Consider the following 13952-nt stretch of genomic DNA (forward strand, 5'->3'; position numbering starts at 1 on the left):
GATATCATAAGTAAATTATAAATAACCAAGAACAAACAGGCAGAAGTTTTACAGAAAAAAAAAAATATCCTGTCAAAAACAATCACAAACCAAAGAAGCAGGATAGGCTAGTAAAGAGAAGAAGAAACGACATCACTATCGGATCGAACACCCGTGCGAACATCATAGGTATATGATTCAAGGGTGATGCTCCCATCAACCACCCGCCACTATCGGATCGTACACCCATGCGAACATCATAGGTATATGATTCAAGGGTGATGCTCCCATCCAACCACCCGCCACTATCGGATCGTACACCCATGCGAACATCATAGGTATATGATTCAAGGGTGATGCTCCCATCCAACCACCCGCAGTACATCAACGTGTTCGTCTCTTTGATATGTCAATAATGATATAAAAATCAAGAAAATTCGCCGATAAATAAATAAAAAGTTGCTTTAAAAAAGCTAAAATATACAAATGCAATTTTTAAAATCAAATTTATTCGTTAAACAGTTGGTTTTTAACCGATTTTTCTGAAATAAAGACCAATGTTCCTCATTTTTCAAGCTGATTTCAGCAAGGTGAATTTCAAATTCCTCACAATTATATATTTTACTTTTAGATTTTAGCTATTTGGCATCTTGACCCTTTAACGATTAGTCCTCCTCACCAGTGGCGTGGCAGGCTTACAGTATAGGGTGGTGCCAGAATCAGAAGAAAATCACTTAAAACATGTTATATTTGTAAATACGAAAGTATAGTCGTGTCAACTATGCATTGCGTCTTCGCTGAAGCATTAGAAGACGGTCATCGGATAGTTGCGTCACATTCACCACCTCGAATAATAATATAGTATTACCCGGGCATGGCTGATAGGTAAAAAAAAAAAAGCCAAATTATGTTCTGGTTAAATTTGAAACAAACAAAAAATATTACTGATCTCGTCTAATTTAGATAAAAACAATGTTATAAAAATCAAGAAAATCTGCTGATAATTTTTTTAAAAGTTGTGTAAAAAAGCTAAAATAAAGAAAAAAAAATTAAAATCAAATTTATTCGTAAAACAGTTGGTTTTCAACCAATTTTCTGAAATAAAAATCAATGTTCTTCTTTTTTTCAAGCTGATTTCAGCAATGTGACTTTCAAATTCCTCAGAACTATATTTTTTACTTTTAGATTTTAGCTATTAAGCCTACTCAAAAGGTGTTACATTTTTTTGTATAAGAATAGCGTAATACATGGAAGGCAAGTAGAGTCTTTGTTTCGGCCGGCCGGTTAGAGAGGACGCTCTACTCACAATTGGATTCAGTAGTCTGATGTCACGCCGCCCGGCAACGGCGGCCATCTGGTTCTAAACAAAGAAAATCATTACTTTTTATTTTTCATGCTCGCTAGAACTTTTCATATGCCTTGTGATCAGAATATGTAAAAGTCAAAACATGATCAAATTTATGTATGTGGGGTTTTTTTCCTCTGGATACGCTTTTATCCTCGCCGGAGAAATATTTCATACGGGCGTCCGCCATTGTTCCGATAGTTTAGACCCAGTGTTACTAAGTTATCATGCGTCATTAGGAAGGAAGTGACGTTACGACTGTTGAAGAGTATTCTGCACGAATAAAGACGGTGGGGGTAGATCAAAGAAGGCAACATTATATTTTACCAACCATTTTTCTTAGTACTAAATTATACAAAGTAATAATTTCGCATCAGAAAAAAAAAACTCGGAAGTTCCCATCTCTCCATCACAATAAAATAGATACCACAAATGACAAAATCGGCCCACAAATAAGGGAGTTATAAATTATTCACTAAACGTGCTCAAAGCGTTTTACAAGAGGTCCCTGGCCAACAGCAACATTTAACATGACAGAATGGACACGACACCTGTTAGGCGATATTACAATTTTTTTTCTGACAGAGACAACGCTGTTAACGGCCAGGTATTCATTTTACACCTGAGTACGGTGAGAAAGATTGAGAGAATGAGAGAGAAAGAGTCTTCTACAAGGAATCAACTATGCGCCGAGCGATGCTCGAACCCAGGACCTTCCGATCCGAAAGCGAGTGTCATACCACTAGACAACATAGCCGCACCCAATGGACACGTGAATTAATATCTATTTGATATCGGAACTTCTTTTAAAATATATCAATCGTCTCTGGTACATATTTGTGTGGCAATATGGTTCAGTGGTATGACACTCACTTTCGGACAAGAAGGGTGAGTGTTTGAGCTCCGCTCTGAGCGACACATAGTTGAGTCCTGGGAAAAGGTTCTTTACTCAAAACTTTTACCGTTCGCGGGTGTAAAATGAGTACCTGGTCGTTAAATAATGTTCTTACATATGTCTTGTTTTTGTCCAACATGTAAAGTGTGGCTTCTGGGTTAGGACCGCCCTTTTGATGTAAAGCGCTTTGAGCATATCGAGTGCGTGTATATGTAATGATCAATCTACAAAGCGCGCAAAATCCATAAAGCGTTCTACATACAAAGACAATAAGAAACACAAAACACAAATACTATCATCTATCACTACTCGCCACGAATCATTAGAAAAGCACATTCTGCAGACAAGGGTAGACGGCAAGAGAGGAAGAGGTAGACCAACAAGAAGCTGGGAACAAGATATATGTGAATGGCTGGGAATGACAACAACTCAAGCAAGTAGACTGGCGGAAAACCGTAATCTGTTTCGCAAGAACGTTCGGGAAGGAACGACCTACGCAGGATCAGCTGACTAGATGATGACCACTACTCAAAAGCCTGACTACAATAATAAAAGAACAGCCGCACAATGGCCTATAATATTATTACCATGTTCTTTAATATGAGCTTCTTGTTCCTCGAGTCGAAGTTTCTGGGCGTAAATCAAATCACGCTGGCCAGACACGATATTCCCAAGTCTTTGGACAACATTCTCCAGATTGGACAGTTTCTCCATCAGTTGTGTTGTAATTGCTGTGATGTTGATGTCTGCACAAGAATAACATTACAATTTGGTACTAATAATAATAATAATATAATATAATAATAATAATAATAATAATAATAATAATAATAATAATAATAAATAATAATAATAATAATAATAATAATAATGATCTAATAATAATAATAATAATAATAATAATAATAATAATAATAATAATAATAATAATAATATAATAATAATAAGATGATGATGATGCTAATGATAATAACAATAATAAATAATAATAATAATAATAATAATAATAATAATAATAAATAATAATAATAATAATAATAATAATAATAATAATAATAATAATAATAATGCTAATAATAATAATAATAATAATATAATAATAATAATAATAATAATATAATAATATAATAATAATAATAATAATATAAATAATGATGATGATGCTAATGATAATAACATATAATAATAATAATAATAATAATAATAATAATAATAATAATAATATAATAATAATAATAATAATAGTATCATAAATTATGAAGACTTACTATTTACAGTCACTCGAACCTCTGTTTTTTCCTCTTTCATATGCAGTAATTCATCGACATAATACATGAGACATCCATATGAACCTGCGTCGTCGATACGTGGATGCCTTACTGTCAGCTGGATATAACTGAGACTGGCATCGTTGGCTAGAAACCCTTTCACCTGCAAACAAAATAAAATACAAAAATAATTTTGAAGTGATACCAGGCTGCTGGTAGCTGTAGATTGTAAAAAGTAATAAACAAAAAATGAATAAAACAACTTCAATTAAAAATAACAAAATACCAGTCAAGGAACGTTTCGAACTCAAAACCCTTCGTCAGCCAACAACAACAAAAATAAAACAATAAAGACATAAGCAAATTACTAAATTCCAGACAGAATACAGATTATCTACAAATTATCTCTGTCGTCTATCTGGAATTTAGTAATGTTTTTAAATGTCTTTATTGATTTTTTGTTATTGGCTGAAAGAAGGGTTTTGAGCCCGAAACTTGTCGCGTTTGGTATTTTGTTCTTTTTTCAAGCCGTTATATTCATGTGTGTTAATTAAAATAATTTTTAAAAACATTTAAAAGTAGGGGGGTGGGCAAGAGGCCAAGAGGTTATCCTCCTAGGTCATGGCGGGAAGACATCAAGAGCTGGACCAAGGTGGCAAATATAAAATGTGACAGCCTGGTACGAAAGAGGAAGGAATGGAGAGTCATTTCCAGTCGATCAAATTTAAAGTAACAACTATAATAAACCATCCTCTTGATGGAGTAGAAAGAATTCATGGAAAAGCAATAGATAGGAAAGCATTCTCATTTACCACCAATAAAAAAACATATTTTATACCATGAATTTAGTCTTTTACCATCTGGGAGAAGCTTTTGTCAGATTAAATGTAGAACTAACAAGTATAAATCAACGTTCGTTCCATCAGCAATAAAACTTTTGAATATTTCATATGGTACAGCAAAAACCAAGGATTGATTCGTTGACTGATTGACTGATTGATTTATTTAATGTTAGATTAACTGACCAATTGATAATGATGATAATTTTTGGTGTTGAATTGCCACAAATGTAACGAATTGAAAATGAAATGAATATGTTTATGTTGTGTATATCGCACGCGTGAAAGAAAGAGAGGAAGAGAGAGAGAGAGAGAGAGAGAGAGAGAGAGAGAGAGAGAGAGAGAGAGAGAGAGAGAAATAAGTAGGAGTGAAATATCTGTTCAATGTTATAGTTATCATATAATGTTATAAAAAGTGTAACTAAATGACAAATTGCCATATTTGTGGACAATAAAGATCTATTATCATTATTATTATTTTATCCAATAAGACCGGGTCTTGGGATGAACTTAACGACTTTTGACTTATCTTTCGACTTATGCCTCTTGACTCCTGGCGGAGCATAGGGCCTCAACAGCACTCTTCCATCTTCTTCTGTCCTTGGCACAGACCTTTGCCTCACTCCAGGTAAGATTGGAGATGCACAAATCTTGTTGAAAGCTTTTCCTTCAAGTCTGTTTTGGACAATCCCGTTTCCTCTTGCCCTGTGGGTTCCATTCGAAAGCCTGCTTGGTTATACTACAAGGCTCTTTCCGCAGGGTATGGCCAGCCCATCGCCACTTTCTGCGTCTGACCTGGACATCCATTTACTCTTGGTTTGTTCTTGTCCAAAGGTCAGCATTTGGCACTTTGTCAAACCATTTCAACCTGAGGATTTTGCGAAGCTGCAGAGTATTTCAATATGTACGGCTATGTGGTCTAGTGGTATGACACTCGCTTTCGGATCTGAAGGTCCTGGGTTCGAGCCTCGTGCTCAGCGCATAGTTGAGTCCTTGGAAAAGGCTCTTTACTCACATTCTCTCACCGTACTCAGGTGTAAAATGAGTACCTGGCCCTTAAAACCGTTGTCTTTGTCCGAAAAATTGTAATATCGCCTAACAGGCGTTATGTCCCGTCCTACATGTTAAATGTTGCTGTTGACCAAGGACCCCTTGTAAAGCGCTTTGAGCACGTTTAGTGGATATTGCGCTATATAAAAGCTCAATTTTTAAAAATTTTTGTTTTATTAAAAACCCTAAAACAAACTATAAATCATAGCGTTATTTCGTTAATATCTGAGACAAGGACTAGTGGTTAAATTCTATACCTCCATATTATCCTTCATACCGGGTCCCTTGGTCACACCGCCATGACTGTATAAAGCAATCGACGCTTGTCCGTTCTTGATCAAGTTTAAAGTAACAACGGTCTTAGCCCAGAATGCAGGACCCTCTGATGAACAATTAATGATGAGCTCGCCTGTGAACTTTTCAATGAAAGTCTCAGGGTTTGCCTCCATACGGATCGCTGAGCCTGGAAAAGATAAATTAAATGATAAAAAATAAAAACTCCATACTTTTTATTTAATAGAAATGGCTGGGAGTCCAAATTGTTCCGTGTAGCCCTTGTTATATAACGAGCACAGAATTACTGGCAAGTCTAAAAATTATAAAACTACGAGGCTGAGTGAAAAAGTAATAAGACAAATCTCCTACTGAGTTTAAATCTTTTACATGTGATGTCATGTTTGGCTTCAAGGACTTATACATGTACTCTTTAAACCAATAGTTGAAAATTTTAATTCTATCAAATTTTAACAAAGTTATTGCAGTTCAAAATGGCTGCCTCCATTGATGTCTGTCAACGACAGAGAAATGTCATTAAATTTCTTGTTTTTTTGAAGAAAAGAAAATCGCGAGTAAAAATCGGGCAATAGGTAGAGACCGTATTTTAAGGTAGGTTGAACGTATATTATTCCATCACTTAGAAGAAAATGAGATGCAATCCAACACCTAATCTGACAGCCCCTCGCCTCAACTATAGATAGTATGCGCTTGGCTAAGAAGCTCATAACATTGCCATCCGGAAGTATAACGGACCAACACACAAAACTGTGTGTATCCATGAACGTTTATAGTCGGGTTAATACAGTTCAGTGAGCATTATTCATAAACGCGGATGGCAAAAAAAAAAACAATAACAAAGACATGAGTGACGTCATCTTCGAACTATCAATATCTCTATCTGACAAACCTCGTGATGGTCGCCGTCCAAGCAGTGTCAACTCGGTGAATCAAATAGGCAGACCATGGATCAGATCGGAAAGAAGAATATCTCTCAATAAAATAGAAGGAGACCTGGAAGACCGCTGTGACGGAAATGCCCATCAACTCGTCAAATCCTTGGGATTCTCAAAAGCCCGAGCTCTTTGGATACCCAGGCAGTTGATAAAGAGTGGGAAAGAATGAATTGCTGTTCCGAGCTTCTCCTGCTAAGTAGGAGAGATAGCAGCTTTCTCAGTAGAGGGATCACTGAATATTATGAAACCTGGGTTCGTCATATGAAGATGAGTTGAAGAGACAACTTCGCCTGGCCGGGGAGATCGTGTCATCAGGAAATATAAAGGACCAACACACAAAACTCGGTGTGACCTTAAAGTTTATAGTCTAGTTAATACAGTTCAGTGAAAATTACTCATAAACGCGGATGGAAAAAAACAATAACAAAGACCTGAGTGACGTCAACTTCGATTTATCTGTAGCATATGATTTAGATAGTATGCACTTGGCTAAGAAGCTCACAACATTGCCATGAAATATACCGGACCAACACACAAAACTATGTGTAACCATGAACTTTTATAGTCTGGTTAATACAGTATAGTGAGAATCACTCACAAACATGGATGGCAAAATACAATAACAAATACCTGAGTGACGTCAACTTCGATCTATCGATAGCATATGATAAATATAAATTATTGATAATAATGAAACAGATGACTCACCCCGTCCATTGCAAAAACTAAAAGTAATTAACGCACTGTGTACAAGAAGTATAGCAATTAGTTTCGCCATGATGTTTTTGAAAGCGAGTCGATGTGTTTCTTTATTAGTATCGCTAGTTGAGTCGATGCATATTATAATCTTATGTCAGTTAGAATTTTTTTTCATAACCCTTTTACGGCAAGAGTGTTTTGTTTGTGCGGCTCTGTGGTCTAGTGGTATGACACTTTGCCTTCGAATCGGAAGGTCAAGGGGTTCTAGTCGCGCTCTGAGCGCTAGCGGCGCATAGTTGAGTCCTTAGAAAAGCCTCATTTACTCACATTCTCTCTCCGTACTCAGGTGTAGAACGAGTATCTGACCGGTGACAGCGTTGTGTCTGTCGGAAAAAAAATTGTAATATCGCCTAACAGATGTCGGGTCTCGTTCTAAATGTTATATGTAGCTGTTGGTCTGGTACCCCTTGTAAATAAAGCGCTTTGAGCACATTAAGTATATTGTGCGCTAAATAAAAGCTCAATTTTTTTAACGGTAAGATTGTTTTGTTTGTGTGGCTCTGTGGTCTAGTGGTATGACACTCGCCTTCGAATCGGAAGGTCAAGGGGTTCGAGTCCCAATTTGAGCCATAGTGTATACTAGTGTTAAGTCTAACCTGGCTTTTAATGGAGTTTGCTCTAGACAAGATAGTGAAAAAAAAAGTTGATATCATTTGTATACGTCACACTGTGATAACAAGTAGGCGGTGATGACAATACCACCGTATTCTGGAAAAACACATATTAAAAAATTTGGCCAGAAAACTCGTCCTTCAAATATCGATCGATTTAAATGACTCCCATCTTGGCAAAAACTCTCAAACCTGGGACAACGCTGTTAACGGCGAGGTACTCATTTTACACGGTGAGTAAATGTGAGTAAAGAGCCTTTTCCAAGGACTCAACTATGCGCCGAGTGATTCTCGAACTCAAGGACCTTTCGATCCGAAAACGAGAGTCAAACCCCAAGACCACATAACAGCACGTAGCATCCATATATTGTTTCATGACTGACCCTGGTTTAACCCTATCTTAAATGATAATCCTATCTCTGTCTTTATCGATTTTTGAAATGGAGTTTAACTACTTTTTTTTTAACCTGAGGAATAAGAGACACCAAACGGGGACCTACAATCCTCTAAGCTTGGTGAGAAGTTGCCAGGCTTTGATACCAGTAAGAGGAGACATTGGGTGGCTGCGGATCGGCTTCGGTTGAGGAGCTGCCTAACGGCAAGTGCGTTACATCGGTGGGGTCTTACTACCTGTCCAATATGTACCCGCTGTGGGCAAGAACCTGAGACGGCAGAGCATCTAGTCGAACGGTGTGTTGTGACGATGCTACCCGGCGGGTTTGCGACGGTGCACGAATGCGGACCGGACTTTGCTGATTGGGTCGATCGTCATAACATAGTAGTGTGAGAACCATAAGAGGCTGCTACCAAACGTTTGTCATCACTTTGCCATTTGAGGTTTATCTCTGGAGTATAATAACTTGAATTAAGATAGTTTGCTTTCTTTGTTGTTTTTTTAACCGAGGCTGGGCGAATAGTTGACTTTAAACTAGTTATCTAGTTACATGTCCTCTTCGGCTCGACAATACGAACGAGTTTCTGCGGCTAGGTGGTCTAGTGGTATGACACACGCTATCGGACCTGAAGGTCCTTCGAGCCTTGCTCGGCGCTTAGTAGAGTTGGAAAAAGGCTCTTTACTCACATTCTCTCACAGTACTCGGGTGTATAATGAGTACCTGGGTTAAAATGAGTTAACAGCATTGTCCCTGTCGGAAAAAATGTAATATTGCCTAACAAGCGTCATGTCTCGTTCTACATATTCTGTTGGCCAGGGACTTGTAAAGTGCTTTGAGCACATTAAGTGGATATTGCGCTATATAAAAGGTCAATTTTTAAAATGTCATTTGATTTTGGAATGGAATGTCCAGAGTTTGAGTTCCGCTCTGAGCGCGGCGCATTGTTGGAAAAGGTTTTTCGCCGTACTCGGGTGTAAATGAGTACTAGGCCGTAAACCAGCTGTGTCTCTGTCCAAAAAAAGAATAATTGCAATACTGGCGTTGTATCTCGTCCAACGTATTTAGTGTTGCCGTTGGCTAGGGACCTCTTGTAAAGCGTTTTGAGCACTTTTAAGTGGATATTGCCCAGCGGCACGGTCTTGGCTTCGTACCCGAAAGGTAACGAGTTCGATCACCCGCTGCTGCATTGTGTGGCCTTGAGCAAGTCACCTCGCCCTAGCTCACTTTGCGGCGCTGCACAGGGGCTGACGCCTGGGTTATTCCAGTCTTCCCTTGGAATAGACCCTTAACCCTCTCCTTACCACCCATAGGAAAATGGTCACATTCGTTACGATGCAGCCAACATTTTTCTCATACTGATTTCTTTTGTACACCACAATATTTGAACAAAAATTTATGCTGTAGTTAAAGTATATTTACACTATGTTGAAGAGCTCGTTTAGCAGAAAAAAAATGTATAGCAAGAACTAACAGCTTGTGTGTTTGAGTGAAATAAATCTATTTTTGTATAGGTTGGGTGTGAAGTTTTGGGGAAAATCCGGAAAATGGACGGTAAGGAGAGAGTTAACTCTCTCCTTACCGATCATTTTCAGTATTTCCCCAAAAATAGCAGGCTTATCCAGCAGAAAAATCGACTTTTTAAAACTCAAGCAATCTCTCTACAAAACAACTTGATGTTCTTATTATTTTAACAAAGATCATTGTGATTTACAGAATAAATCTGAATTTTTTTTAATTTTTTTTATGTATATTGTGTCGTGACAAATGTGACGATTTTTCTGTAGGTGGTAAGGAGACGGTTAAGGCAAATTCCCCTAAGGGAACAATAAGGGAAGAATGTGAAGAATACAGGCATTAAAATCGTCCCAATACCTGTGGTGTAATTGTTGAAAATACTCAAACCAATCTAATTGTTACCTCCCTTATTTGGTGCCTTGCGCATGACTGTAGAGTAGTGGGCGGAAGGATAGACCGGCAATCGGCCATTGTTGTTTTTTTTTTTTTTTTGGATGGAACGTTGATTATTATCAAGCATTAAAATTCTAAAACTAGCTGACTCGTTGTTGTTTTATGTGTTGTAACACATTTATTATAGTAATGACCCCACGTCTGATCAGGAGGTAACCAGGAGGTCTAAGGTTCAATCTCCAAGTCGAGGCAAGCTGATTTTTTGAGTATGAGTGTTTTTTTCTGTTTTTTTTTTTTTTGTCTGGCTCTGTTTCATTAAAAAAATAAGCTTTATATAGCGCAATAACCACTAAATGTGCTCAAAGCGCTTTACAAGGGGTCCCTGACCAACAGCAACATTTAACATATAGGACGGGACATGCCGCCTGTTAGGCGATATTACAATTTTTCGGACAAAGACAACGCTGTTAACGGCCAGGTACTCATTTTACACATGAGTACGGTGAGAGAATGTGAGTAAAGAGCCTTTTCCAAGGACTGAACTATGCGCCTAGCGCGAGGCTCGAACCCAGGACCTTCCTTTCCGAAAGCGAGTGTCAAACCACTAGACCACATAGCCTCATACACACTTTTTTCAAAATGTCATCTTACACCAGTGCCTGCTGCTTAATTTGTCACTTTGATGTTTTCCTAATGAAAATGGAACTATCTCAAAAATGTCTCCATCCATCCCTTTCCTCTTATGTTCAAATCTTTTTTTTTTTTGGGGGGGGGGGGGTGTTGTTTTTGTCTGTTTGTTTTGTTTTGTTTTGTTAGAGTTTTTGTTTTGTTTTTTTTTTTACGCGTGACGGTTCACAATGGAAACGGGTACCCTTGTGAAGAATATAGGCACGAAACCGTCCCAACTATCGGGTAACCTCTGTGAGGATAGGATATCACAATGTAAAGATGTTAGGAATTTTGGTTGATAACCTCTGTGAGGATAGGATATCACAATGTAAAGATGTTAGGAATTTTGGTTGATAACCTCTGTGAGGATAGGATATCACAATGTAAAGATGTTAGGAATTTTGGTTGATAAATGAAATAACAACTCGTATGCAAATACTCTTCAACAGTCGTAACGTTACTTCCTTCCTATTGACGTAACTTGGTAACAATGGCTCTAAACTATCGGAACAATGGCGGACGCCCGTATGAATTATTTCTCCGGCGAGCATAAAAGCGTATCCAGAGGGGGGAAAAAACATAAATTTGATCATGTTTTGACTTTTACACATTCTGATTACAAGGCATATGAAAAGTTCTAGCCAGCATGAAGAATAAAAAGTTATGATTTTCTTTGTTTAGAACCAAGATGGCCGCCGTTGCCGGGCGGCGTGACATCAGACTATTGAATCCTATTAAGCCTCAATCATGTCGACTTTATGATTCAGAATAAATCGGACAGGATAGTTGTTTGTTTTTAAGGGTTTTACGGCGCTTGCAACGGTTATAGCAGCGCCAGTAAAAATGAAGAAAATGGGATAGTAAAAAGTTCTAGAATTACAATTAAAGCACCCAAGAAAAAGTAAGACAAAGGGGAACTGAGAACAAATAGGGATCAGATGTAGATTCCAAGAGCATACCACCAATGTACTTAGTTTGAAATCACCTACAAGTCTCATCCAGACACAAGCACAAAATCCAACACAGAGGAACACACTCAAATGCTTACATTATACATTCAAAATAAAATTAATAATACATAACAGAGAGATGATTTACAAGGGAAAAAATATCATCTCCCAAAACAATAACTATACATTTGACTGTTTCCCTCCCAGCTAGGATTCCGGCCAGTGCCAGGACAAAACCAAGTAATCTCATTCCGAGACAAAGACAGAAAGCATGTTGGAAAACAGATATAAGGGGATAGAAGACACAGTATATACCTCCCTGCCCGCTATGGGAGGTCAGGATCCCCAACCAGGGACAGGGTAGGCAACTGAAATTTGTGTATTCACTTCCAGCCTAGTTAACAATAAGTTATTCAGAAAATACACAGCGAGTTGCCTTTCGATCTAGTTATCCAATGGGCTAGTAAATGCCAATCTTTACTTCTGACACAGTCCTACATTCTAATGTCTAGAATAGAACAAAATGGACGAAAAACTCATTTTGAATCCAAAATGGCAATAGCTTTCCATCTAAACATTGGTTTCATTTTGAGTTATTCAGAATATGCAAAACAAGTTACGTAAATAACTAGTTATCCAATGAGTTGTTATATGCCCATCTTTTCTTCTGCCACAATGTTACATATCTAAAATAAAACAGTATTTAGGCTAACCTCATTTTGCATCCAAGATAGCAATAACTATTCGTCTATATATTGGTTTCATTATAAGTTTTTCGGAATATGCAAAACAAGTTACAGTAATCCATTGAGTTGTTGAATGCCCATCATTAATTTTGATACAGTGCTAGTGCTACTCAGCATGTACCTCCCTGCCCACTATGGGAGGTCAGGATCCCCACCCAGAAATTTAGAGTCAAAGTTTACAAAATATATCCAAAACATTGTTTTGTATTGTTTTTAAGGGTTTTACGGCGCTTGCAACACATTTAGGTTATATCAGAGCCAGTAAAGAGGAAGAAAATGGGATAGTAAAAAGTTCTAGAATTACAATAAAAGCACCCAAGAGAAAGTAAGACAAAGGGGAACTGGGAACAAAGAGGGATCAGATGAAGATTCCAAGAGCATACCACCAACAATGTACTTAGTTTGAGATCACCGATAAGTCTCATCCAACAAAGAGGAATACACTCAAATGCTTACATTATACATTCAAAATAACAAATATAATAATACATAACAGAGATGATTTACAAGGGGAAAAAATCATCTCCCAAAACAATAACTATGCATTTGACTGTTTCCCTCCCAGCTAGGACTCCGGCCAGAGCCAGGACAAAACCAAGTAATCTCATTCCAAGACAAAGACAGAAAGCATGTTGGAAAACAGATATATATAATACATACATTTGACTGTTTCCTTCTCACTCTTAGCTAAAGAATTCGGCAAGGGCCGGGATAAAACCAAGCCATTCCAGCCCAAGATAAAGACAGAAAACAACCCGGAAAACAGATACAAGTGACCACATTGGGAGGAGAGGGTCCCAACCCGAAGAAAAATAAACAGAAAATGAAATATTCAACATCCCCCCCCCCCCCCCCCCCCAAAAAAAAAAAAAAAAAAAAAACCCAAAAGAAAAAACATTAAACAAACACACAACAAAACCAAAAAAAAAAAAACATGCAACGAACAAATAGAGAGAGAAGAAAGCATAACAATATTTTTATAAAGACTTTTAATAATAATAATCGTAATCGTAAATTATGTATTCATATCGTTAGTATTTAATTATTTAATTATTATTGAATGATCATAGAATGATTGGAATCGAGTCCACAAGTCCCTAGTTATTGTCATGATTTTATTGTGAACTGTGATGGTGATGATGATGATGATGATGATGATGATGATGATGATGATGATGATGATGATGTGATGATGATGATGATTGATGATGATGATGATGATGATGATGATGATGGATGATGATGATGATGATGATGATGATGATGATGATGATGATGATGATGATGATGATATGATGATGATGATGAT

At 37.4% G+C, this 13952-nt stretch overlaps 1 protein-coding gene across 1 annotated transcript; it reads right to left on the reverse strand.

Annotated features, from left to right (window-relative positions):
* Positions 1-2759: 2759 nt before the first annotated feature.
* On the reverse strand, positions 2760-7427 carry LOC144960427 (uncharacterized). The gene is made up of 4 exons (XM_078893509.1): positions 7314-7427; positions 5634-5839; positions 3488-3650; positions 2760-2965 (listed from the first exon to the last, which is right to left on the reverse strand). Exons 1-4 carry the CDS (start codon positions 7381-7383, stop codon positions 2760-2762), a joined length of 645 nt encoding a protein of 214 aa, XP_078749635.1. The 5' UTR covers positions 7384-7427.
* Between the last annotated feature and the right edge of the window lie 6525 nt (positions 7428-13952).

Source organism: Berghia stephanieae, chromosome 15 (assembly GCF_034508935.2).
Source record: "Berghia stephanieae isolate SIO BIC M18660-M18661 chromosome 15, UCSD_Bste_1.3, whole genome shotgun sequence".
Lineage (NCBI taxonomy): Eukaryota > Metazoa > Mollusca > Gastropoda > Nudibranchia > Aeolidiidae > Berghia > Berghia stephanieae.

What these genes read in the sequence shown, in the direction of transcription:
- LOC144960427 (XM_078893509.1), bottom strand. Translation starts at nt 7,383, where the DNA reads ATGGCGAAACTAATTGCTATACTTCTTGTACACAGTGCGTTAATTACT. An exon ending in TAGTTTTTGCAATGGACGGG is followed by an intron (nt 5,840 to 7,313) that starts GTGAGTCATCTG and finishes TATCTTTTCCAG; the next exon opens with GCTCAGCGATCCGTATGGAG. An exon ending in GTATGAAGGATAATATGGAG is followed by an intron (nt 3,651 to 5,633) that starts GTATAGAATTTA and finishes TTTTGTTTGCAG; the next exon opens with GTGAAAGGGTTTCTAGCCAA.